Source organism: Lepidochelys olivacea, assembly GCF_965140295.1.
Source record: "Lepidochelys olivacea isolate rLepOli2 genome assembly, chromosome: 1".
In the NCBI taxonomy this organism is placed as follows: Eukaryota; Metazoa; Chordata; order Testudines; family Cheloniidae; genus Lepidochelys; species Lepidochelys olivacea.
The window spans coordinates 58741451-58768031 of NC_140411.1; the positions used below are offsets into that span (position 1 = coordinate 58741451).

Here is a 26581-nt window from a genome sequence, read left to right on the forward strand (position 1 = left end):
GATACAATGCTAAATTATATTTCGGGAAATGACTGGCTTAAAAGGACACTGTCATAGTTTTTTTAGTGATCCTTGTTTTACCGCAGGTAATTATAAGACATTACTGCATGCCTTATATACTTTTTTTCTTCAAATGTAGACAGCAGCGCTGAGAGCAGTTGGCAACATAGTAACTGGTACTGATGAACAAACACAAGTTGTTCTCAACTGTGACGTTCTCTCTCACTTCCCAAATCTTCTGACGCATCCAAAAGAGAAGATAAACAAGGTATATTTTGGTTTTATTTTCATTTTTGTTTGTTTCTAGGTTCACCTTTTAGGTTAACAAAACAAAATCTCTCTCCTTTTGTAGCACGTGGCAAGCAGAATTCCCAACTACTTTTTATTTATTTTATTCTTTTTAACTTTAGGGAATAGTTTAAAACAGTTTAAAGCCTTCCATTAATAACCACGTCTGCATAGTGGCCACAAACTATTCTCTTGGAGATATGATTGGCAATCCCACTTAAAGGGACTACTTTAATAAGAGTGTAAAATACTGTCTTTTCACATAAAAATGTTACTTCTGTAAAATTTTACAGCATATAAATACCGAAGGTGAGTACCTGTAGGAGAGAGATGGTTGGAACTCCTCTGCTTCAGACCAACAGCGAAAGCAATATTGAAACCTACACACTTTTTTTTCCTTCAGTTTTCACTCCTGGCAGACTTATTTATATAGTGCCAGAGGTGTGCACAGATTTTATAAGACTGTGTGATCTGGTGGTCTGATCCACAACTGAGGAAAATTAAAACCCACTCAAACCAGTTGCACAGATCTAGTTCCTTTTTCAGGGCTTTCTTTAGAAGCAAATGTAAAGCAACCCAAAACAGATTTACTTCCCAACAGGGCTGAAGATAAAAAGCTATCTCCAGAGCTTCATAGCCCTCCTCAATAGAGGCTTCCCATTGTGTGCTCTTACTCACTGTTCGTGGCCCCCTCCCAGGCCTTCTGCCTGGCAAATGGAAAGGCATCTCCTAGCTCCTTGGGAGATGCTGGGTCTCTCCTATTTGCTCTTCTGCTTAAAAGGCAGGAAGCCTTATATCCAATTTCCTCTATGGCACATGACTAGGAACAAGCATGTGACCTGAAACTACTGCTCCCAGGTGTAAGGGCCCAAGGGCTGTAACAGGCGTACAGGGACACGCACTGTGGCTCCAGTACCCTATTGTACATCCTATCTGTTTCAAGGAGCTTGTGATATAAAGATACCTATCCTAAGTGTAATCTTAGCATTGAAATACAGTACTTTGTTTCACTATATGAGAATTGTGAGCCATCTGCATTGCAGTTAATATTCACAAATAAGTATTATCACTTTCAGTTGAGCCCACAGGAAAAACAAATGTGCCCTTCAAAATATTATAATTACTAGCGTATCACTCATCCAGCACTATAATATTTGCTCCGCCACCTTCCCAGTTATGGCCCTCTCTAAAGTTTTTACCTATGCTTAATTTTGGCAATTTCAAGACAATTACCGTTTATAAGTAGCATATCTGTTAGTTCTGCTAAGATGGTTTCCTGAGCCTCATTTGAAGAAAGGGAAGGCCATTCTTAGTAATTGCCCAACATAAGTGTCATTTTAAAGGGAAGATGGGGTTTTCCTTTTTAGTGGGGGAGGAGACGGAGGTAGAGGGATTTTTTTTTTTTAAAGGGAGAAGAGAGCTAAATGCCTTCTAGAAGCCCCATTTTTATACCAGGAATAAATCATACCCTCTACTGTGGCATCTGAGGGGCATCCTGAGGCTTCTGACAGCAACTAGCATCCTACCAGCTTCCACTGCAGGATGTGTATAGCAGAGGGAACCCTAAATGTTGACCACTAATGCTGACCAAACCATTGAAACTTCTCCATATTGCTTAAATCAGGAGCGGGCAAACTTTTTGGCCTGACCACATCAGGTTTCGGAAATTGTATGGAGGGCCAGTTAGGGGAGGCTGTGCCCCCGCCCCCTATCTGCCCCGCCCTTGCTTCTCATCTCCTCCCCCACTTGCCCCAGGACTCCTGCCCCATCCAACCCCCCCCCCGTTCCCTGACAGCCCCCCAGGATCCCTGCCCCATCCACACACACCCCCGCTCCCTGTCTCCTGACCGCCCCCAGAACCCCTGCCCCCCACCGCCCCATCCAACCCCCCCCTCCTTCCTGACTCCCCCCCCCGTTCCCTGCCCTCTGACTGTCCCGACCCCATTCACACCCCCGCTCCCTGACCACCACCCCAAACTCCCCTGCCCTCTATCTAACCCCCCCTTCCCCCTTACTGCGCAGCACAGAGCACCGGTGGCTGGCAGCGCTACAGCCGTGCCGCCCAGAGCATTGTGCCGGTGTAGTGTAGTAAATTGCTCTCTGTAACTGCTACCAGTAGCACATTCCTATGCAGAGCAGTTTAATACACTACACTGGCAGCATGCTGAGGCGGGGGGGGGGGGGGGGAGGCAGAACAGTGGGGGAGGGGCCGGGGGCTAGGCTCCCAGGCCAGGAGCTCAGGAGCCAGGCAGGAGGGTCCCGCGGGCCGGATGTGGCCCACGGACTGTAGTTTGCCCACCTTTGGCTTAAATAGTCCTCATGGGGAATGGAGAAAGTGCCTCTGCTAGGATGGGAGCAGTTAGTTTCCTGCCGATCAAACTGCTTGTTTGAGGTTACTCAGTATGCAAACTACCTTCTTTATGGGAACGATCACTGGGGTTCTGAAATCCCATTCCCTCCCGCTGAGACAGGCAAGCTCACTCCAGCTAGTGTGAAGCACCACCCCCACTGTTCCTCAGACGTTCTTGTCAACTGCTGGAAATGGCCCACCTTGATTATCACTACAAAAGGTTCCTCCCCCCCCCCCGCGCTATTAGCTCATCTTAAGTATCACTCTCCTTACAGCGTGTATGATAACACCCATTGTTTCATGTTCTCTGTGTATATAAATCTCCCCACTGTATTTTCCACTGAATGCATCAGATGAAGTGAGCTGTAGCTGACGAAAGCTTATGCTCAAATAAATTTGTTAGTGTCTAAGGTGCCACAAGTACTCCTGTTCTTTTCACCCGGAGGAGAGCAGACCTGTGGCCTTCTGCCCAGCTTCCCTTTTTCTGTCACTGCCTTTGGTGTTTTCAGGCAGACATGGATTCCTCTGCTTTGAAGAGAAGGGGAAAGACAGCTTATGCTTCCTTTCCTCTCTCGTTCCAGCTTTATGTCAGTGAGCTTCCCTGTTGTGTGTGCAGGAAGTGGAGAAGTTTGGGAGTTAATGGGAGGAAGTAATCAGAGCCTTTCCTCTGCTATGGTTACTTATGTTTGTTTAGGTGTGGGTGGGGCGGTTTGTGCTCAGTAAGCCCTGTCTAACCCCGCTCTGATTCCCCCTCCACCAAAAAGACAGGTGAATGGAGAAAAAGCTTCTTATCTTTCATGATACATACACTTACTCCCTCCCCTGTGTTATCTGCAGGGGAGGTCCCCTGGTGACTGCCCTTCTGCTCCCTCTAGCCCCTGCCAATTGCTAGGAGCCCTGAAGGAGTTCTCTCTGACATATAGCTGCAGTTACTGGGCTGTATCCTACCTACTTCTTGCTGCTCCCAGGAAGGAACCCCAGGAGCTTCTTAGATGTCATGACAGGGAGTGGGGTTTATTTCTGGTTTTATTTAAAGGTGGCCTTAACCCCCTGCTTAAAAAAAAACCCCAACAGTCTACATTTGGCAGCTAGTAACCCGGAAGAGAGTGAGGCTCAGGATACAGCTGCTCCCAGGAAAGAACCACATGAGCTCATTATTTTGAGCTTTGAGTTATTTTTCCTTTTACAAAAGGCCCGTCTAGTAGTGTTCTCTGAATCTGCTATTGGAGTTCTTGGGAACTCTTCCCATATAGCCCTTTTCTTTTAACCAAGAACTGTGTGATTTCCTTGAGACTTGGTTCTGCTGCTGAATCACCTGGAAGAGATAACTGAGCAACATGAGGATTACCTGTCTGCCCAGCGAGGGGGGCTGTCAATGAATTGCACCAACACCACTCCATGGTCCAAGAGGACAATGGAAATAGGAACTGAACCCAGGTTTTTTTGTGCCAGTGCAGAAGACTGCCACTGACTAAATATTGGTTATTTCATTTTCAACCCTCTGCGTGCGACCCTCCCCCCTTATAAATTAAAAACATTTTTTTGTATGTTTAACACCATTATAAATGCTGGAGGCAAAGCGGGGTTTGGCGTGGAGGCTGACAGCTCGTGACCCACTGCATAATAACCTTGCGACCCCCTGAGGGGTCCCCACCCCCAGTTTGAGAACCCCTGGCCTGTATAGTTTGCCAGATTGAAAATGCAGTCACAGAAGCCAAATTTACTCTAGAGCTCACTGAATGCCTCTGAGGGCTTGTCTTCACTACTGGGACCTAAGTCATAACATAGCTGGAGTCAGCGTAGCGTAGGTCGATTTATCCGGTGTCTTCACTGCACTGCATTGATGGGAGACGCGCTCCGGTCGACTTCCCTTACTCTTCTCAGAGCGGTGGAGTAATGGGGTTGACCAGAGAGCGCTCTGCTGTCAATTTAGTGGGTCTTCACTAGACCTGTTAAATCTACCCCAGCTGCATCGATTGCAGCGTCATCGATGTCCCTGTAGTGAAGACCAGCCCTGATTTTTTTCAGGGAATAAGTGTTTGTCAGACAAGGAACACATAGTGGAACAGATGGATGAAGAATTGCTCGACTTATTTAATGCTTTATTTTTGTGTCATTGCAATTCATATGTAATGCTTTTTAGCCATGTATAAAGACTTAAATTATTTCTAAAGAAAGGTGGTTTCTCATTTTGTCTGATTGTAGGAAGCAGTTTGGTTCCTTTCCAATATCACAGCAGGAAACCAGCAACAAGTTCAAGCTGTAATAGATGCTGGACTAATCCCTATGATCATACACCAGCTGGCTAAGGTCAGTCAAGCTGTCAGTTACGCAAGTTTGTCATCATCTTTTTATAAATCTGACACAGGGAATATCTGAGTTAATAAGCTTTACAGATAGATGCTTGCTAATTTTAATGAATTATCAATTTTACCCTTCAGGGGGACTTTGGAACACAAAAGGAAGCTGCGTGGGCAATTAGCAACTTGACGATAAGTGGAAGAAAGGATCAGGTGCGTGTGGCTGACTTTTCAAGTTGTTTTTAAAATGTAGTGTATTGTAAGATTAATCGTATATAATTCTGAAGGCATTTTCCCCATATTTAGGTTGAATATCTTGTACAACAGAACGTAATCCCACCATTCTGTAATTTACTGTCAGTAAAAGACTCTCAGGTGGTCCAGGTGGTCCTGGATGGGCTGAAAAACATTCTGATAATGGCTGGTGATGAGGCTAGCACAATAGCTGAAATTATAGAAGAATGTGGAGGTAAGATTTTATTTGTTACACTTTTTAAAACTTTTATTTGCTATGGATCACTTTGTCTTCCTTCTTCAGAGCCAATGCAATACTTAAGGCAGTGTTTCTGAAATGTGGCCACCGTGACCACATGTGGCCCCCACTGGATTTTTTTGCTGCCACAACAACCTCCTAGGCAGTGATTTGGTGGGGGGAGGCAAAGCAGCGGCCCCTCCGTGCAGTGCCCAGCTGTTGCTGGCACTGCCAGCGGGATCAGCACACTCCACCGCAGTCTCCTCAGGGGATCTGGGCAGCGCTTCTGGAGACACATGGGGCTGGTGTACATGGCACCGGTGGAGCCCGGGACTTTGCAGGCAACCACTGAATTCTTGACCCACTTTTCTGGGGGTGGCGGGGCTCAGGCCTTTAGCCCCAGGGCAGTGGCAAGAGTTGGTGGCTGAACTGAGGCCACCAAAAAATGTGTTGTAAGAACCCCTGACTTACAGCCATTGACACATACCACATAACACCAGCAGTTGGGCTTTATGTGGTATTGAATATGTGGATGAAAGTGTCAGAAAGGGAAAAAATACATTACCTTGTAGACATTGTGGCTTTTTTCTATTTAGTGAAACTTATTTAGAGGGATTTTCATATTGGAGGACACTTGGTGGCAGAGTGGGGTGAGGACATACTTCCACAGACCAGTATATTTCGGTAGTAGCTTTCTGTATCTTTTTCAGATTTGTTTTAAAGAGAGCGCTATTTCCACCCAACTTCTGCCTGTGCTTTATCCTGCAATAAAACTCATGGTTTTGCATCACTCCATTGCAGTGGGAATGAATGTCAGTATTTTGACTTCCCTGCAGAATAAAGTAGGAAGAGAAGTTGGGCTTGAGGTAGCAAGTCCCTGTTAAATCACAGACCAGCAATTTAGATATGATGGCAAGTTAATTTTTCAGAAGTAAGTTAGAGATAAATGAATGTCTTTAAAAAGGTTTTTCCCATGTACATAAATTTCTTGCTCCAAACTGAAGTTATGATTTTAAACTACTCTAGCTATGTTATTCTGTGACCTTGTTTGCATTTCACTCTTGGTATGCTACTCTAATGTGGAACCACTTTTAGCATGCCAAGATGTACAGTGTCTGTATGGGACAAAGGATACAGAAATGCAAAAACTTTGCTTAACTGAGTGCTTCACCTAACTTACATAAAAGGGAATGGGACTGCAGCAGCCCTTGAGGCTTTTGAGAACAGGTTTGAGTCTGAGTCATCATTAAAGTGGGTGGCCCATGGAAACGAGCTGTGCTGAGACCTGTAGATTCCACAAGCCACACCTCTGTCTCAAAGATGAAGATGACAACTTTGAAAGAACATTCTGGGTCATGTTTGGAAACTAGGCTCCATCGTGACCATCCTTGTTGTCCAGTTTGTCTTGAGGTACTAATGTAGGTAAAAGCAGTATTTTCTTATGTCTAAAATGCTAACCCAAAGTAGCTACTAACAAACTTAATTTTAACCTGGTGAACACTTTTATTCCTGCTGTCATTTGGCCAGGTTTAGAGAAAATTGAAGCCTTGCAACAGCATGAGAATGAGGACATCTATAAACTAGCATTTGAAATCATAGACCAGTATTTCTCTGGTGATGATGTAAGTACATTAAAGAATGCTCTGTGTGAGATTATGGATGTATGAAATGTCTGGTGTGAATGCTTTTGTACTCCATACTTTAATTTAGTAACTACATTGTCAGCATTACTTCAGTCATCCCCCTTTATGGACATGGGTTGTTCAGAGGATATTTTCCTATCTTTTTCTGTACAGCTTGTCTTAATTAAAAGTTTAAGATACTTTCTCAACCCTCCCTTCTCCCTCTGTAGTTTCCTTCCCATCTGTGACTTCTTTGACCTGTCCCTGCTCCTGCTCCATCTTTTTTATTCCTTTCTTGCACCAAGAAACTGCCTCAAACAGACATTGACTAAGACGGGCAATTCATTTTTGCCTAATAAACCAGTCAAAGCTAGCCCACACTATAACACCTTCTTCTAAAGTTGAACAGTTTATCATTAGAAGAAAATATACCTGCAAATCAAGTTTTATATACTTTATAGAAAAATAGATTTATTTTAGATATTATGATTAACACCACACTGTCCTTAAAAATTGTTAGATGCCAGCAGTTCTCCTTCAGATTACTATTCCAGGCCTCACATGTCCTGTGTAGAAGCCATGGAACCATTCAGAATAGTAAAACTGTTAAGGGGTGCATGTATAATCCTAGAATTCAGTGCCAAGAAAAAGAGGTCCCTACCCCATTACTCCCTCAGTTCCACACTTCCTACTGGCTTTAGTTCTGTGACCACAAATCTGTTTTCACTGTGCAGGATTAGTTGGCACAGATTGAATCAATAGTTTTTATGGTGATCAACATTTTCTTGGACATTTTTGTCCTGAGTGGGATTTTGTTATAATTGCAGGTATAGCAACAGTTGACTGCTTGGTGATCTTGTTCCTCCAAAATATCAGTTTCCAACAATCAGATCACCATGAAATGTTAGCTCAAGATATGTTTACTCAAATGACTTTGAGGCTTCTTTAGAAGATCCACTGTGGGATGAAGTCCTTCCTGTTGGAGTGCTTGGTGGAGAGAGGAGCTTTCTCCTGGAGATTTGAGTGGATTGCTTCTACAGTCTAAAGTATCTGAGTTGGAGGCCCTACGACCAGACAGAGGATCCAAGACTTTTGGGTCTGTCCTCTGGACGTAAAGCAACTGAACTGTTACAAGGAGGAGGGTGAAAAATTGTTCTCAATCTGAGGATAGGACAAGAAGCAATGGGCTTAAATTGCAGCAAGGGTGGTTTAGTCTGGACACTAGGAAGAACTGCCTAGCTGTCAGGGTAGTTAAACACCAGAACAAATTGCCTATGGAGGTCATAGAATCTCCATCACTGGAAGTTTTTAAGAGCAGGTTAGACAAAACACCTGTCAGGAAAGGTCTAGTAGTTACTACTTAGTCCTGCCTTGAGTGCAGGGGACTGGACTAGATGACCTGTTGAGGTCCCTTTCAGTCCTACACTTCTGATTCTGTGATTCTATGCACCTCGGATTATAGGGAATCCTGAGTCACTGTCCAGAGTTTCTAAAAAGTGTGTAAAAGTTCAAGGGATTTATTTGCATGAGAAGCACCAAGATGTAAGTTAGTTGTATCCAAAGGTTTGTTCAGGTCCAACCCTGCCTAGTGCATGCATTTCTTGAAATCCTGGGATGTCAGAAGCATTTACATTTACGGAAGATACTGCTACCTGCTTCTTATTTACAGTGTCACCTGAAAGTGAGAACAGGTGTTCACATGGCACTTTTTGTAGCCGGCGTTGCAAGGTATTTACATGCCAGATATACTAAACATTCGTATGCCCCTTCGTGCTTCGGCCACCATTCCAGAGGACATGCTTCCATGCTGATGATGCTTGTTAAAAACATAATGCGTTAATTAAATTTGTGACTGAAATCCGTCTGGGAGAATTGTACGTACCCTGCTCTGTTTTACCCGCATTCTGCCATATATTTCATATTATAGCAGTCTGGGATGATGACCCAGCACATGTTCATTTTAAGAATATTTTCACAGCAGATTTGACAAAATGCAAAGAAGGTACCAATGTGAGATTTCTAAAAATAGCTACAGTACTCAACCCAGGGTTTAAGAATCTGAAGTGCTGTCCAAAATCTGAGAGGGACGAGGTGTGGAGCATGCTTTCAGAAGTCTTAAAAGAGCAACACTGAGATGTGGAAACTGCAGAACCTGAACCACCAAAAAAGAAAATCAATCTTCTGCTGGTGGCATCTGACTCAGATGATAAAAATGAACATGTGTCAGTCCTCACTGCTTTGGATTGTTATCAAGCAGAACCTGTCATCAGCATGGACACATGTCCTCTGGAATGGTGGTTGAAGCATGAAGGGACATATGAATCTTTAGTGCATTTGGCACATAAATGTCTTGTGATGCCGGCTGCAACAGTGCCATGCGAACGCCTGTTCTCACTTTCAGGTGACATTGTAAACAAAAAGCGGGCATCTCCTGAAAATGTAAACAAACTTGTTTGTCTGAGCGATTGGCTGAAGTAGGACTGAATGAACTTGTAGGCTCTAAAGTTTTATATTTTTATTTTTGAATGCAGTTTTTTTTTACATAATTCTACATTTGTAAGTTCAACTTTCATGACAGAGATTGCAGTACAGTACTTGTATTAGGTGAACTGAAAAATACTATTTTTTTACAGTACAAATATTTATCAAAAATAAATATAAAGTGAGCACTGAACACTTCGTATTCTGTATTGTAATTGAAATCAATATATTTGAAAATGTAGAAAAAAATCCAAAAATATTTAAATAAATGATAATCTGTTATTTAACAGCACAATTAATAGCATGATTAATCGTGATTAATTTTTTTAATCACGCCATTAATCGTGATTAACTTTTTAATCGCTCAACAGCCTTAGTTTCAACTCCTTATTCAACATCCTTTCTCAGGTATTCTCCTACAATCTGCAGCCTCTGAGAGATTTGTCTGGTCGAGCTTTCTCTTTATATCTTTTGGATAAGGGGTCGATAAAGTTAAGCCATTTTGGTAGCAGCCCTAACTTTGGGAGTGCCAGTTACCAGGCATGGGCCTATTGTCTCTGCAGGGAAAGAGTCTGAAGTTTCTGTCCACTAAAAGTCAGGTGAAAAGATGTTTGTATTTCAGATTCTGCAGGTAGTCTTTAGCAATGACTAATGGTTTTGAGGTAGTTTTGGTTGATATCAGGTAGGTTGTGTTCCAAAGTTAATGTCAAAATGGTTTAACTTCTGTGGGTACTGATGCATTTAATTCAAAACTAGATGAGATGGGGAGAAGTTAGACCAACAGGTCTGTGATTAAAGTTGCTGGGGTTGCCTTGAGCATCTTTCAGAAGGAAGCACTCCTCCTTAGAGTCCTGAGGTATACCACCACCATTATTTTCTGGGGTTTCTCAGACTCAGTTAAAGTCCTAGTGTTGGAGACCCCAGGGTATAGCCACTAATTAAGTCGAGGGGATGGAAGGCCATAAGGGTCAAAGAAGTCTCCCTGCTGTAGGCTTAAGGGCTTCTTTTCAACCCCCCTTAATAGAACTCAGGCCTGGCTGGTTTAAGTAAGCTCTTTTGCTCTTAAAATAATGTTGCAGCTGTAAATAATGCCTCATAGTATAAGGTTTGCTGATGCCAAGTTAAAAATAACAAAAAAGACAGCTACAAGGCCAGACAAAATGTGCTAGTTGTTTAAGTTGCTAAAAATGCTTGTTAAAGGTTGCAAAAAATAAACATTGTTATAACCCATATTAAAAAAAGCAAAGCATTTATGCAAAGCTTTAATTAACTAATGTATAGTACAGTAACATTAAAAAATATAGAAGTGTATATATAATAACCTGCTCTAATGTGCAAAATTTAAAATTTCTCTCCCTGTACCTTTCTTTAAAATTCCAAATAAACTTTTCTGCTTCTCCACCCCATTGTGTTTATTAAGTAACACAAACCAGGCAACAAACCCCTGCTGTTGTTTGCCTCTGGGCACTGGGTGCCGGCAACACTAGGGTTAGACATTCTGGAAAATCCTTTTTTAGCCATCTGACAAATATCGTTAGCTTCAAATTTTTCAGCTTCTATTTCAGCTCTTTCAGAGCAGCAGTTTTGAAAGTGCAGGAGGACCTCAAGACAGTCCTGACTTCTGCACAGTTTAGGACCATTTGTGCTGATATTTTTAGGCATAGAAGTTAGCCTCCAAGTGGTTGGATCCTCGCAATCATAGACTAGGTGATCCTGTGGGAATTCTGCACCAAAAAAATAAAAATTCTATTCACAGTATTTTGAAATTCTGCAAATTTTATTTGTCAGTAAATAAATGTGGAGGCTCCAGCATGGCAGTGGGGGAGCGCAGGCCACTGGCTACATGGAGATGGAAGATCACCTTGTAGTGCACTCTTCCTCTTCCCCAGACACGGACTCAGTGGTGAGGCTGAACTCGCCTGCCCCAGAAACATGTCGGGGGCCCTTCCCTTCTGTGCCTGGCGCAGTAAGTATAGGCAGGCAGGCTCAGCCCGGCAGGATCCAAGTACAGTAACTCCTCACTTAACGTCGTCCCGCCTAACATTGCTTTGTTGTTACATTACTGATCAATTAGAGAACATGCTTGTTTAAAGTTGCGCAGTGCTCCCTTATAACGTCGTTTGGCAGCCGCCTGCTTTATCCACTGCTTGTAGAAAAAGCAGCCAGTTGGAGCTAGCTGGTGGGGGCTTGGAACCAAGGGTGGACCGGCAGCCCCCCTGTCACTCCCCTAAGTTCCCTGTGCAGCAGCCTGCCCGGCAGGCTATAAATTTGTGGGCAGTTCAGCTGTCCCTCCCCCCACTGCTGTGTGCTGCTCTTGCCCTCTGCCTTGGAGCTGCTTCTGGGAGCCTCCTGCTTGCTGTGCGGGGGTGAGAGGGGTGCTAATGTCGGGGTGTTCTCCGCTCCTGTACCTCATCTCCACAGAGCAGAGGCGGGACACGACAGGGCTGAGGACGGAGCTTACTGGCAGCACCTGCTGTCTCAACTTGCTGATCTACTTAAAAAGGCAATGTACTTAGAGTGGGGTCAACGTACTTAAAAGGGGAATGTGCATCTCTCTCACACACACACTGCCATGCTGTGTCTCCTCCCTCCATTCCTGCTGCCTTGTAGAGTGTGAGGCTACATTAACAACAATGTGTTAGCCCTTGAGGGTTCAGCCGAGTGCTAGTTCACCATTTAACATTCAGGCATTCCCTGGGAAATACCTCACCCTCTGACTCCACAACCTCAACCAAGCTTCACAATCATCATTATTGTGTACAGTATTAAATTATTTGTTTAAAATTTATACTGTATGTGTATCAGAGGTGCAAGTAAGCCAGTACGGTCCAGTACGTCAAGAGCCGGTACACCGTGCCAGACCGGACCAGCTTCCCCAGGCTGGCGATTTAAAGGGCCCAGGGCTCCCTGCAGTGGCCGAAGCCCCGGGCCCTTTAAAGCGCTGACAGAGCCCCGGGGTAGTGGCAGCAGGGCACCGGCGGTGATTTAAAGGGCTCGGGGCTCCCAGCTGTGGAGCCCCAGGGCCTTTAATACCTGGGCCCTTTAAATCATGATTTAAAGGCCCCACCTCTTCTGGTTGAGGCCACACCCCCTGCTCAGACCGTTAAGTCCTTTAAAGTTACTTTCACCCCTGGTGTGTGTGTGTGTGTGTATATATACATATATATATATATATATATAAATTCCCTGGAACCTAAACAACCCCCCCCCCACACACACACACACATTAATTCGTATGGGGAAATTGGATTCACTTCACATCGTTTCATTTAAAGTAGCATTTTTCAGGAACATAACTACAACATTAAGTGAGGAGTTACTGTATGGAGGGTCTTGGTGTGGGGGATCCATGTGCGGCAATCTGGGTGCAGGTGGCCCAGTAGAGGGTCCAAGTGCGAGAGGGATCTGGATGCACAGGGGCTCGTTGCGGGGAGATCCAGGTGCGGAGGCAATGGGATTCTGCAGGGGGGTCCAGGTGAAGGTAGTTGGGGCTCAGCGGGGTGCGGGGGTGTCCAGATGCTGGGGGGAATGGGGCTCGGTGCAGTGGGGGTCCAGGTGTGGGGGGCTCATCAGGGTGGTCAAGGTGCCTATGGGTTGGGTCTCGGTGGGGTGTGGTTTGAGTGCAGGAGGCTCAGTGGGGGGTGGTCTGGGTGCAGGGGCGGGGTCTGGATCGGGGGGGCGCTCAGGTGGGTCTGGGTGCAGGGGTTGAGGCTCAGCAGAGTCTGAATACACAGGGGTTGGGTGGACGGGGGGTGATCTCTCCTCCCACAGCTGAGGAGTGATGGGGGCAGGAAGCGGGGATGGGGTGCAGAGCCAGGGGAGGTTTCTGGAGGTGGATCTGCCCCACCTGCTCTGTGCAGGGGAAATGTGCTCCTCCCCCAGCCCAGTCGGGACTAGTACCTGAGCCCAGCGTAGGGTAGGAGCCACTGGGTGGGGCTGGGGAGGGCTAGATACAGGGGGGCTCTGGATGCAGGGGGTAAGGCTTGGCAGGGTGGGGGTTCTGCATTGCCCGAAATGACATACCTACACTGCTGGGGAGGGGCAAGTGACTGCTCTTGCAGCTTCCCTTTTGCTTCCCTGTCAGTCATTTTTCTGAGAGGAAGCAAAGAAATTTGCGAGGGACACGAATTCTGCAGAATTCCCCCAGGAGTAAGTAGGACAATGATTCAGTGGATTGTGTTTTGGTTTTTGGGCAGCTCTGTTATAACTTTACTGGATTTTCAGTGTCAGTATGTCTTAGGGTCCTATGAGGAGCCACAAAATAAAGCTAGACAACACTCTTCAGGTGATTATTTATAACAAGTAACTATCAAACCCAAAACAGTATTCTGTCCCTTTTAAGGACTAAGGCAAACAACCCCAGCCCTCTAACAGGATTACACAAATGAGGGGAAAAGAAGCTATGCTTAGCTCACCTGCCTGACAGCACTAGAGCTCCCAGCCCAGAAGCATCTTTTTATTTCTTTCCCCACCCCGTGGAATGTCTTCTACTCCCTTTTTGGAGGAGACTGGAGGCCACTGATTCTCTCTGTGCTGCTAACCCTACATTATTCCCTTGTAGTTCCCTGCAGTAGAGCATGCAGCTGTGGTCCTTTTCTTCAGAAACCAGACTAACCCTCCCCTGACTTCCTAAGGGATGACAGACCCCTTGTACTAAAGAAGTATCAACTGTGGCGTGCTTCTTCATAGAAGATGACAGTGCTGCTAGTCGTAGTTCAGTCAGACTTTACAAAGCATTGTATCAACTCTGAATCCAGATTGGATCCTCAGTTTGGGAAAGTGCTCCAGGTCTTCTTAATTAGCACTCAGCTTTTCTGCTGAGGATTGTTGCTGCTTCTGCAGAGCTTCATTGGGATCCATTAAGAGTAATAAGTATTGTCATGAAGGAGAAAAGTTATTTGTCAGTAACTTGTTCTCCAAATGTATTGCTCTGCAGATCAACAGACTTTCCTCCTCTCCTCTCTTTAGGAGTTAGTGCGTTTCCTGAAGTAAAGAGGAACCAAAGGATTTTAGGAGTCAGCACTCCAAAATCCTAAGGCCTTGTCTACACTACACAGTTTTGTCAACAAAAGTCAGCTTTTGTCAATAAAAGAGTGGAGGTATACATGCTGAAACACTCCTGCCGATGTAACTCCCCTGCTATGCCGACATAATAAAACCACCTCAACGAGGGGTGTTGGGCTTACATCAGTATTGATAGGGCGGCACAGTGTCTGCGTAGATGCTGGGAGCCGGGGCAAGAATGGACCCCGTACTCAGCTGGGAGCCCCGGGCGACTTCTCCCCCTCCCAGCAGGGCAGCCAGGCTCCCGGCAGGGAGCTGTCAGCAGAACCGAGACCAGGCTTTCCGCTCCCCACACTCCCCCTCTTAGGTCGGTGAAAATACTCCTGGTGAGGACACACACCACTGACCCAAGGAGGGTAGTGTGAACGTCAGTCACCACAGTAATTAATGCAGTGGCTCTAAGTCAACCTAGTATAGGTCGACTGTATGCTGCACTGTATGCTGGAAATCAGATGTACATAGTGTAATGCTGTTGACGGTTTTAGCCTTCACTAGAAACAAAATGTTACCTGTGTGCCTAACTTTAAAACTCAGAGAGGGGAAACTGAATCATGGTTCTTCTACACTGATGGTTTGCATGTGACACCAGTAAGACAGCTTAAGTTTGTTTCTTGTGTAAAATAATATAGTATATTCAGCTGGGAGTTTGAGAAGTTTAAAAAAATAAATCACTCTGAAATAACTTAGATTCTTCAGAATCCAAGAGAAAATACTGATTACCAAAAAAAAAAAATAAGAGAGAGACAAGAATTCCTATCAGCTATAGATAAAAATCAGTTTAATACAATTGGTAACCCTGAAAAAAGCACAAAACTAGTTTTTATATTTCACTAGTAGTGATTAGCTGATATGACTAGAAAGCTGAAATTTCAGTCTTAATTTTGTAGTTGAGTCTTTGCTGTAATTGAGTGGTAATGCAATCAATAAGGATTTGATGCATCTGTTTCCTTAATGGCATTAGAGCAAAGCATGATTTTTCTTTTTTAAAAAAGTTATATTGAATTGGCTAAAATTATTAGCATTTCACTTTTTAGTAACAAAAATTTCAGTTGGCCAATATTTATGAAATATTTATGCATCCCTGTATGTGAAATGACTTGTATAAGGTGTTGGGTTTGTATGGATTACTTTTTATTATATCTTTATAGATTGATGAAGATCCCAGCCTCATTCCTGAAGCCACTCAAGGAGGTACTTACAACTTTGACCCAACCGCCAATCTTCAAACAAAAGAATTTAATTTTTAAGTTCAATACAGTGCAGCTTCTCTGTCCCACACCAATACGAAGCACCACCAAATGGCTACCAAGTGAAAAAAAAAGGCTCCAAGACACACATGCCTCCTCGTTTTGATGCTTCTAAAGCAAGCCGTGTATCGGTCACTTTGCAGTTGCCAAAAGTCACTATCACGTGGACTGTAAATGCATATGCATGATCTCTTAAACTGTTTTAAAATTCTTTTTAACAGTCCCAATTACCTTCTTTTTTTGCCTTTTTCCCTGGTGCCACATGCTGACAACCGCAATCTGCAGTTTTGTTAAGAAAATTTCATAGTGGTGGCACATCTGCTTTCCACGGAAAAGTAACTTCTTTGGGAAATGGTGCGCTGTGGATCAAGACACTTTGGTATGATGCATACATTTTGGAAGACTTTTCAGGGGCACAGTTTGGTCTGAGCCTCCATCGTCCTCCACAAACATATTTTCATATACTTTATGTGGAAGAATAGATTCAAAAATGAAAGCCAAATGAATTTCATTGGTGAAACTGAAATAAAAGTAACTTACACTTGGCAATTGATTAAACAGTTAAGTTTAAAAAACAAAGTACTTCATCTATCAGTAATTGATGTGTGTTCATTAACTGCCTCAGAAACCAGGGTTGGAGAATGAACTGTAGATTTGGACTGGTAAAGCTTTTGCCGTTATACCTAATTTTTGAGAACAGCAAGCCCTATTTGACCACTCACTTCAGCCTGTGTGTTCCTGCTGTTTTGAAGTAATCAGATGCTGTGCATGGTATTTTACCTGAGCTACAACCTGTTATGGACTTAAACTTCTGTTTAAGCTGAAAGCAAGAGTCCTTGACTAGAAAAAAAAAAAAAAAATCTGTCCAAAACCGCGCATTGGTTAAAAGGAAACTTGCTTTCAACTTCCAGTAGTCAGTATATTTCATTTTAAATTGATCATTGGATAAGGTTGATTTATATTGGGTTTAAACTGTGGAGCTTTCATGTTTACTGTAATTTAGTCTTAAACTATTTTTTACTTAGTAACCAGTGCTTATGATGATGTGGTTGGCAACAAACCAGCAGCTATTTAGAAGCATCATAAAAGTTTCATTCTTGGAGTATTGGAAGAGTAATTCAGAAATGAGTCTAAAACCATATAGTACATGATTTAAAAAAATTACAAGCTAGTTGATGTGTGAGGCTGTTTAGAAGCTGCAGTTTTTCAGAATAAGCCTGATATGCAGCACACATTAAATAACTTTATATAAGCTGGTAATATGAGAGGTCGTTGCTTTTGGAAAGTCGTCTGGCCCAGTTATTTTCAAAGGGATTTGCTTTTGGTGGGGTGAAGATGAATAATTTGAAACTCTGTAAGCTATCACACAAGCTGGTTTTGTTGCCATTGTTTACTGGGTGTAATTTCCCAATGCATTGATGTGAAGGGATAGGAAAATCTAAACTAATTTAGTTATTGGATGTGGGTTGTATTTACTGTGATGAAGATAAGGACAGATGCCATCAGAGCTTTGTGGATCAGCTGTTTTTTTTCCACGGATGAACAACACATAGCAGGTGTGCATTCATTAAATATATATCTGCCAAGGTGGAGCCACTTTAAAGAGCGAGCTGTCTTGTATCTTAAATAGATACAAGTGTATGTTTAAAATGCAAGATTTTTACTTGCTAGATAATCTGTTTTAATATAGTGGTTTGGCCTCTGATTATTTATAGGTTTTATAAATTTTAGAATCAATTTCTCTTTAAGGTGGCTCAGATTTTTCAACTCTTGTGCACATAAAATTGAGTTGAAGTTCATTGTGCCTTTTTTCTTTTCCCAAAAGTTGAGTTGAAGCTTCATATGGTAACTGCATCCTAGTCACATACTATAGTCTAAAATCTTTAAACTGTGTGGTGTTCGCTAAAACTAAACAATATAAAGTCAAAGTTAGTAAGGTCACAAAGTTTTGTGAAATTAGAGTTCCAGCTGATGATGATGTGAACAAATCTTCCCCCTCTTAATTCTCAGTTTAGTTCTCTATATGCCATATAGACTGACAGTTACCCTTTTCAGCCTGCACTCGCTATTTTCCTAGAGATTACATAAAAATTGAGATTACATTCATGATTTTCCATAACTGTGAAGATCTAATTTTTTTTCTTGCACTCAGTGCATCACATTAAAAGTGAACATCGAAGAAGTGAGTAAAGCACTACAAAGCATTTGCTCATTTCTTTCTGTTGTGACCTTATCAGCTTTTGATTGGGATTGCACCATTTCATAGTTAATAAAGGAAACCAAGTATATTGCTGCACTTTTAAGTTTTCAGAAGTGTTTAAAAATTGCATTGTTTTTATTATTTTTTTAAACTATCAGTTAAAATAGACTAAAACGTTCTTTCAAAAGAGGCATCTAAATGTGTTCCTAATTTTGTATATGGGCTTAGGTTTTGTAACCAATAAAAAGCTGCTATCAAATACTATAAAACATGCAAAAACTTATTTTGGAAACTATCAAACTGTCTTTTCAAATTGATTTAAGGGTTTTTCTGTCTTTGACCAAATTTTAGCTAGTAGAACTCCACATCAAAGTTTGAAGTATGTTACTTAAACAAAATAAGCGAATACAGTAATCTTTGAAACTTTGAATAATGGTCTAGTGTGGAGTTTCATATTTGCTAAAGAGTTGACCATCTAGTGGAGGAAGGTTGTGTGACACTCATAGTAAGTGGTGTGAAGGCAAAAGTGGTGCTTTTCAGACTGCCAATTTCCAGCAGTTTTGTAGTTACAGAGGAAGAAAATTGCAGTAAAGCTAAAGGCCAATTTATTCTGTCACTTGTCTGAGTCAAATGGCATGTGTATGTGGTATACATATATGCTAAATTAGGGAATAAATTACAAATAATTCAAATGGGGAAGCAAACAGACTTTTTCATAGCACTTTTTTTTTTTAACACTGTAGCCTGCTAGAACTTCCAGAAGACCTTCCTTTCCAGGTTGCAGGTATTTATGTTCTACCCACTTATTCATCATTGTCTTTTAAAGAGTTATAGGCACAAAATGTATAGGCCCTGTCTTATCTTATTCTCTGCATGGTAGGCTCTTCTGTAAATTTTTCCCTTCGGCTTTAATACTTACTAAATTCAGGCAAAAGCTAAGTCCCATTTTCAAAAGTGATATAGGTGCTGGGGACCCATCCTTTTCACTTTGATTTTTGACAATGTGACCTGGGCTATTTAAGTCATTTAGGTGCTTTTGAAAATTTTACCCTATAAACTGTTAACCATACAGCTGGTCCTGCTTACGAAAATTTGAGAGCTACTAGGTTAGGATTTGTTTTGCAATTTTTTTTAACCAAAATGTCTTGTATCTTTTACAAAGCATCTTACAAGAATGTCTTCCTTTTCTTTTTCAAGGTGACGTAGCTCTTCAGTTTTGCTTTATGGATCTGTTAAGCAATGGATGTGTGAGGAAATGCATTGACAGACGTGTTTTTTTCTAAATCTCAGAGGAGTTTGTCAAGTGGTTCAGGCCCCAAATTTGACCTACTTATTCTAATCTAATGCAGAATATTTAAAATTGATATTAATTCCATTAAAAAGCTTTCTACCTAAATAGCCAAGTTCAGTTGAGTTCCTCTGTTAGTGTTGCAGTAGAAATGAACCCTTTTTCTGAGATACTGATTATACTTATGCTCACAAACATAAATAGGAAAAAAACGATGTATTAAACTGGAAACAGAAATATTTGCAAGATGAACATTTAAAATTATTAGGCTGGGAGTATATTATCCAAGTTTCTAAAAACAGTATGAAATCACTAGAGGTTGTATTTTAACGTTCTTTGCTTTTGAGAGACAGCTGGCAAATAGAGATCATCAGATATACAAAATATTTTGGATTGTCTTGTCTTTGTAAAACTAGAACATTTAGAGTTGCTTTGGTTTTGCTTTTGATGAAGCTTTACCATAAACTGTTTGGTGATATACTTAAATGCAGTAGTTGAAGTAAATATATGCAACATCTCAGAAACTTTATTAGAAGAATGTTAAGGTTGCGGTGTCAAGTAATGAGAATTTAGGTTGGGTGTCCAAACTTTAGTTCTTCTCCCTTGTCCATATGCATTAGGATACAGTCTTTAACTACACGGTCACATACTGTATTTTTCCACAGTGCCTCAGTTAGTGAATTGCTAAACGATTCAGTGTTTCTCTTTATCTTCCACATTCAGAGTGTGGCCCTGTGTTTTATTTATTGCATGCCATACAAACCTTGCACTGATTACATTAATTTCCTTATGGTGTTTCTGTGGTACTCTCAGCCATAGTATCTGCATGCTTCACAAACATTAACTTAATCTTCACAACACCCCAGTGAGATTAGGTGGTGGTGTTATCTCCATTTTACAGCTGGGGAACTAAGGCACAGAAATAGGCTAAACTTCTTTAGCCTATAGACTTTTTTCTAAATCACTAATTTTGGATGCCCAGCTTGAAACACCTAGGGCCTGATTTTTCAGAGTGCTTAGCATTTATATAGCACTTTATATATTCAAAGCACTGCTCCAGTCAACTTCAGTTGCATCTGTGAGCACTCAATACTTTAACAAATCTGGCCCCAGGTGTGTCATGTTGGGCACCCAGAAAATGGGGAATACACAGTGAACACCTGTGAAAAGTCCAGTTTAAGTGACTTGACTAGCATCACAGAGAAACTCTGGCAAAGGCAGGGATAGAATGCAGCATCCAGGGCAACATTCGGTTGCCTTAACCATGAGACTATCCTTTCTCTTCCAGCAATCCCTTGCTTCAGTAACTACACATCTTCTGACTTCTGCACCAAATGAAGCAGGGATCCTACAGACGAGCTTCTTACAGCACCCTGATTCATTCTCAGAGCACCTCTGGTCTGCTTCTGTTCCTATCCATCCCTGACTCCTGCAATTCTCTATTCTCAGTTTTCCCCTAATACATGTCATTCCTCTACATTCCAGTATAGCAGCCTTCTCGCTGCCTTGATGTCAGCAAAAACAAAGCAAAGGAAAAAGTGTCTCTGCTATTGGTTCCAGTGCCACCGTGGCTGCCGGGCCACTGTGAGAAGTAATCGCAGGGAAAGTCCTCTTCAGTCTCTGCAGTCTTGGGATAGACCATGCTCAATTGCTCTGTGGGAAAGTCAGGCGTCAGTCTGGCCTGAAGGAACTTTGGGGATGGAGCATTCTTAGTGTATCTGGAATCTTGGAGAATTTATCTACCAGTCTTTCAGAAGACTCATCTCTACTGAACACAGGCAAACAGATTTTTCAGAGGCTTATAGCTTGACCAAATGTTGGCAGTTTTTTGTGGGCACAGAAAAAGGCACATCCCTGTCTCCAGAATCACCTCCTGCCAAACTTTGTGCTTTGGAACAGGGACTTGGAGGCCTGCTAGAGCTTCCGAATATAACAGCTGTAAGAATTTGTTTTTACACGGGCAAAACAATGTTTTCCCCATAACCTTTTTTAGCCAAAACATTTTAATTTTTCCTACAGTTGCATGAGAATCTCAGTTTTCATTGTTTTTTGGTTCTTATGATTGCAGAGAGAAACTTGAAAACATTAACCCTAAAAGCTCAAACTGCAAGACAGACAAATCCCCCAAATGTAGTATTTTTTAAAATCTCATTACTTTTCATTAAATCTCGGGGGGAGGGGTTGGGACCTGATTCATGATTTTTTGTAGGTTTGAGGTTGATGATACTGTTTAATCCTCTCCAAGCCAAAAAAGTGATCTTTCCATTTCTACAGTCTGATACACTTTACCTGGAATTCTGGATCACTTGCTCATACATCAGCGGAAGGCTGTAGGCACTGAAGGTTTTGGCACTAAGGATTCCTGATATCTTCTGCTTTTCCTTGTTCTCATTCAGAGCTGGTCAAAAGAACAAGCTGCTGGAATGTGACCTAAACAGTTTCAAAACTCAGTCTGAACTTAGAAACCAAAGTGGTGATGGAAGGGGCAAAAAGTCTCAACATTTCTGAGTGCTGCTGGTCTCTGTCCTGAGGGCTGGTCTACACGTGGAGTTGTTCCTGATAAACTCCGTGTGTGGATACTTACTGTGGAATAAGTGTGTCCATACATGGAGTTAATCAAGAAAAACTCCATGTGTAGACAAGCCCACAGCTGTCCCCAGGACATCCAACTTTTAAATGAGGAAGTCTGTTACATTTGTTAGCAAAGGACTTTCAATGCCAAGTAACACCTTGGACAAGCCAGTACAGTAACCTACAAAAGATGTAACTTCTGTTTAATGTTTCAGCAAATGGGTAACTTCTGCTGGCCACCCAGTGGTCCTCTGCTGTCAGTCAGCCCAAACCTAGTAAAGGCTTTTGAGATTAGAGGGTAGGCTGGTGCCCTCAACCAAACCACCTCCACCTAAGCAGTGCTAATCTCACACTACAATCACTGCTGCTCTGCCTCCCAAGAGTATTCCTTCTACATTTTACAGATCCTTTTAGAAATGACTGGGAAAAGTTTCATCAGCTATTCACCAAGGACAAGATCTCTGGAGACAAGATGGGTGAAGTGTAGTATCTTTTATTGGACCAACTTCTAATACAAAGATACTCTAATTTTCATCTTCTAATAAAAGAACCTTGTCTTTAATATCCTGGGACCAACATGGCTACAACACAGCAACCAAGATCTCTGGTCTGACAATCTATTCCTCTCCCACTCTGCTAGCTGGAATCCCTCAAACCACGGTGAGTATGAGTCTGTTTGGGTTTTTTTTTTGTTTTTCCAGAAAATGAGGACCCAGACTCACCTGTTCAAGGAGTTCTTAACTCTTTTGGCTTGAAACCTACAGAGTGGCAGTCGTCTCATGATCCACCATATTCTAGGATTTGGGTCCCTGGAATGACTAGGAAGTTTTCTGGGTGCTGTAGGATGTAGGGGCTGGGTGTAGGGCTGCTGGGTATTGCTAGGATAGGTGTGGGGGTTGAAATTAGGATTATGGTTGGAGATAATTTCCTCCTTCTCCCTCCACAGTTCTTTGGCTGCACCATTTACAGAGGTGGTGAAGTACTCTGCAATCTCAAGCAGCACTGGCTTGCTTGCCTCACAATTGAGTGTTCTGTGGGAGGTTGGAGGAAAGATGGGGGAAGAGCTCCACAGTGATTGGATTTGGGGGGGAGGGCAGGGAGTGGGATGGCAACAAGAGTTAGTTTTTACCTCAGGAGATGAGGGGTATTACACCCCCGCCTCTCTATCTTCTGGCTTTCTGCTCTAGCTCCCTGCTTTGCTCTCTGGATTTTGGCCTGCTGCCATTGTTGGCATTGGTGTTCAAGGCTCTACCCTTCTGTGCCAGCCAATCAAAGACCTCTTCGCCATCAACTCATTTCACTTCCTCTGAATGAGCTTGGGGAGGAGGGAATGCTAAGTAGCCAACAGGGGTAGGAAAATGCTGTAACTGCTGAGGAGCAACTAGCTTATGTCTGAGATACTAGGGATAGGAAAACTGAAGCCTGGGGAGGGTGGACTAATAGTGTGCCCACGGCACGGCTGGGAGGTGTAATTCCTAGTTCGGGTAGCTATACACACGCTAATTTGGCTCAAGCTACTGCCTGAAACTAGTAGTGTGGCTGTTGTACAGTCTGTGGCTGGGGTAGTTGCCTGAGTACATACCATGGGGTTGGACAGGATTGTATGTGGGTGGCTTGCCTGTGCTGCCGCCCATGTAGCTGTTGCTACAGTATATTATCCTCCCATTTATCCTACACTAAGCTCCCCATATTTCCACAAAACTAATGATCATAGAATATTTATGAAAACGAAATATTAGTAATACTTTGGGTGATGACCTACAGAGGATCCTCTCTTCTGAGAGTACTGATGGTAATTGTGTATGCTAGCAGCCTTTCACCATAGTTGGCTTTTGTTGACCACCCTCCACAGAACTTAGCTAAGTTGGGAATCTGCTTCTTGACAATGAGAGCAGTCTGACTCCAACTGAGAGTAGCAAAGATCAAACCTGTATGACTCTAGTGCCAGCCTTGCCCAATCAGGGCTTGAGCTATTGGAGTGCCTGGCCTTGAGGTAGTGTTCTAGGTTTGTCACCCTACACCCCTTTCTAAAGAACTCGAGAGTCGAGGTATCTTTAGCCCTAAGTAAATTTTTCTGGTTCTCTCTATGGGAAAGACACTTTTTTTTGGGCTGGGGAGGTGGGCCACGGCATGCGATTGGTTGGTCTCTTAAAACCTGCCTGGCACATGGTGACCACACAACCGGTCTGCTGGGATGAAGGTATGAGATACATTGCAACAAGCTGGAACTCAGGTATTGAGATTATTGTTCAGGGATTTCCTGATCTGCAAAGCAGTTTTAGTCTGGCCAATACCCCAATTGGTGGTTTAGCTGAAGAAATATGGATGTGAGCTGAATCCTAATCCGTAGGAGGAATAATTTCGTTTTTACCTGGGAAGAATTTGGAGCCATGGCGCAGCCTCCTTTGGTTAAAGATGCATACCCCCAAATTGGGAAATTCAATCCATAGTTTAGGGCTTCCTGGATTCCTTGCTGATACTAGCCTCTCACTAAGAGTTTAGTGCTTCTCATCTCTGGCAGGCTAAGAGACTCCATCCAATCATGGACAGTTAACAGCCCAGTTATTCAGGCTCTTGTCGCCTCCCAGTTGGACTACAGCAGTCATGAAGTACCATGACTACCTGGTCATGAAGTCATCAGCCTTAGAAAACTCCCAAGTGGCACAAAAAAACGATGAAGTGAGCTGTCGCTCACGAAAGCTTATGCTCAAATAAATTTTGTTAGTCTCTAAGGTGCCACAAGTCCTCCTTTTCTTTTTGCGGATACAGACTAACACGGCTGCTACTCTGAAACAAAAAAACCTACTACATCTTTCATCATCAACCCAGGTTTATCACAAGCCCATCAAACATTTCTGTCACTCTCTACCTTGGCTTCCCATGAAATAGCAGGTCAAGTTCAAGGTCTTGTTTCTTACCTTTAAGCTGCTGCGTGGTGCGGAGCCAAGTGCCTACAAGATTGCTTAGCTCTGGGATGAAGAATCATGGTTGTCAAGTCTGCTTCTCAGGCACAAGGGAACTTTTACCACATGGGTAAAGCTCATCTAGGTCAGACACTTTTTTCTCACGGGTTGGTTTGAGACACTGGAATGAACTCCCACAGGAACTAAGAATTGTCACAAATTTCACCACCTCCCACTCCAAGTACAAGGTATGTTTCTTTAGCCTGCCTTCTCTAACCCCCACAAAACTGTGTGTATATTTAAAAAAACTACCAAAGCAAAACCACACTATGATGCACTTACAGCCCTCCCCCTGCAGAAAGGATGAGAATGACTTTTGTGTGACAGATGTTAATTGTGGTCCTAGTTATACTACTGTAATATGCGCAATAGTAATGAAAGTGGTATATGAATTGATATAGAACAGGGTACAGCAAATCACCCTGCATGTAGTCTGGGCTGCTACACAGTTCTCCCAAGGGAGTTCCCCTTTACTTGTTGATCCTGGCCCTGACATCCAGCTGGAGCCATCCCTCTTCAGGCCTAGTTGGTATCTATGTTGAATGCCAGATGCTTCAGCTTTTTGCAATAGCTATGGTAGTACATAGGGGACTAAAGTCTGGAACCATGGTCAACTTGTACATATTTTCCCACTGGGCCATTCCTTTACACTAGGATTTACAAGACTTGAGCAGATAAGGCCAACACCACAGTACACTACTGTTTGGCCCTTTGTGCCTTGTGTTTCCACATCCAAGTTAGTAGACAAATATGGTTCCTTCTAATTTAATTGCATTGCCAGGTCCTCTATCTTGATGAAGGCATGGTGTGAGAAATTAACTAATGGGATTTTAATTCCAGGATTAATGACACCTCATAAAACTTCTATACTGTATTCTTGCATTTGGAAAACTGCTTTTGATGGCAGTGTAACTCCTTTAGGACCACCCTCTGCTCTAAATTTGTCTCCTACTAAAATAGCTTGAAAGGGCTCTGGTACCCTGATAGGCAAGGCCTCTGCCCTCAGTGACACTAGGGGAAAGTCTCTCAAATCACCTTATTTACTTAATGCTGGCTATTTGAAAGGAGCTTTCTAAACTCTCATGGACCCTGCTCTGAGGAGCTCACAATCTAAGGACAGACACACAGAGAGGGAGGTTGGGAAAGGGGGAACAAAACCAGGCAAATTATATACAACTAGATTCACTTTAAGCAGTATGGCAGGAGTGGGTCTTTAATGAGGACTTAAAAGTGGATGTTGCAGATGAACTCAGGAGCATCAATAGCCAAGTGAAAAAAATAACTAACAATTAAATGGCAATGTATCAAATATAAAAATTAGAATATTTTCCTGCACTAAAATAAATGTTGGGTCCTAAGTCTAAAGCATTTATATTACTCTTTTGGTCTACCACAAGCTGAACTGGAATACCTAGTTAACATGCAATCACATTGTCTTTCTATTTGGTTAATGGAAAATAGAAGCATAAGTTGATGGCAAACGTCTGAACAATTCATTAGATACAGATGAAGAGCTAGTAGGATTATGACACAGAAGGTACCTATAAAATGAAACTTGCCCTGAGGTGAAGTGAGTTTTGTTCACTTGAAAACATCTGGTACTACTGGAGACAGGATACTGGACAAAATAGACTTTGGGTGTGATCCAGTGTGGAAGTTCCTGTGTTTAGTTAGAGTGGCTATCCTAAAAGAAACATACTAGCTCAATCACAAGGTACTGGGCTCAAGACAGGAA

At 42.7% G+C, this 26581-nt stretch overlaps 1 protein-coding gene across 1 annotated transcript in view; it reads left to right on the forward strand.

Moving 5' to 3' along the window:
* Positions 1–18640, forward strand: part of KPNA3 (karyopherin subunit alpha 3) — a 79238-nt gene extending 60598 nt beyond the window's left edge. Inside the window, exons 12-17 of the mRNA XM_084609765.1 lie at positions 140–268; positions 4844–4948; positions 5080–5151; positions 5245–5407; positions 6938–7032; positions 15726–18640. Coding sequence (XP_084465891.1) covers positions 140–268; positions 4844–4948; positions 5080–5151; positions 5245–5407; positions 6938–7032; positions 15726–15824 — 663 coding nt within the window. The 3' untranslated portion in view covers positions 15825–18640. The remainder of the gene's footprint in view (positions 1–139; positions 269–4843; positions 4949–5079; positions 5152–5244; positions 5408–6937; positions 7033–15725) is intronic.
* The last annotated feature ends 7941 nt before the right edge of the window (positions 18641–26581 follow it).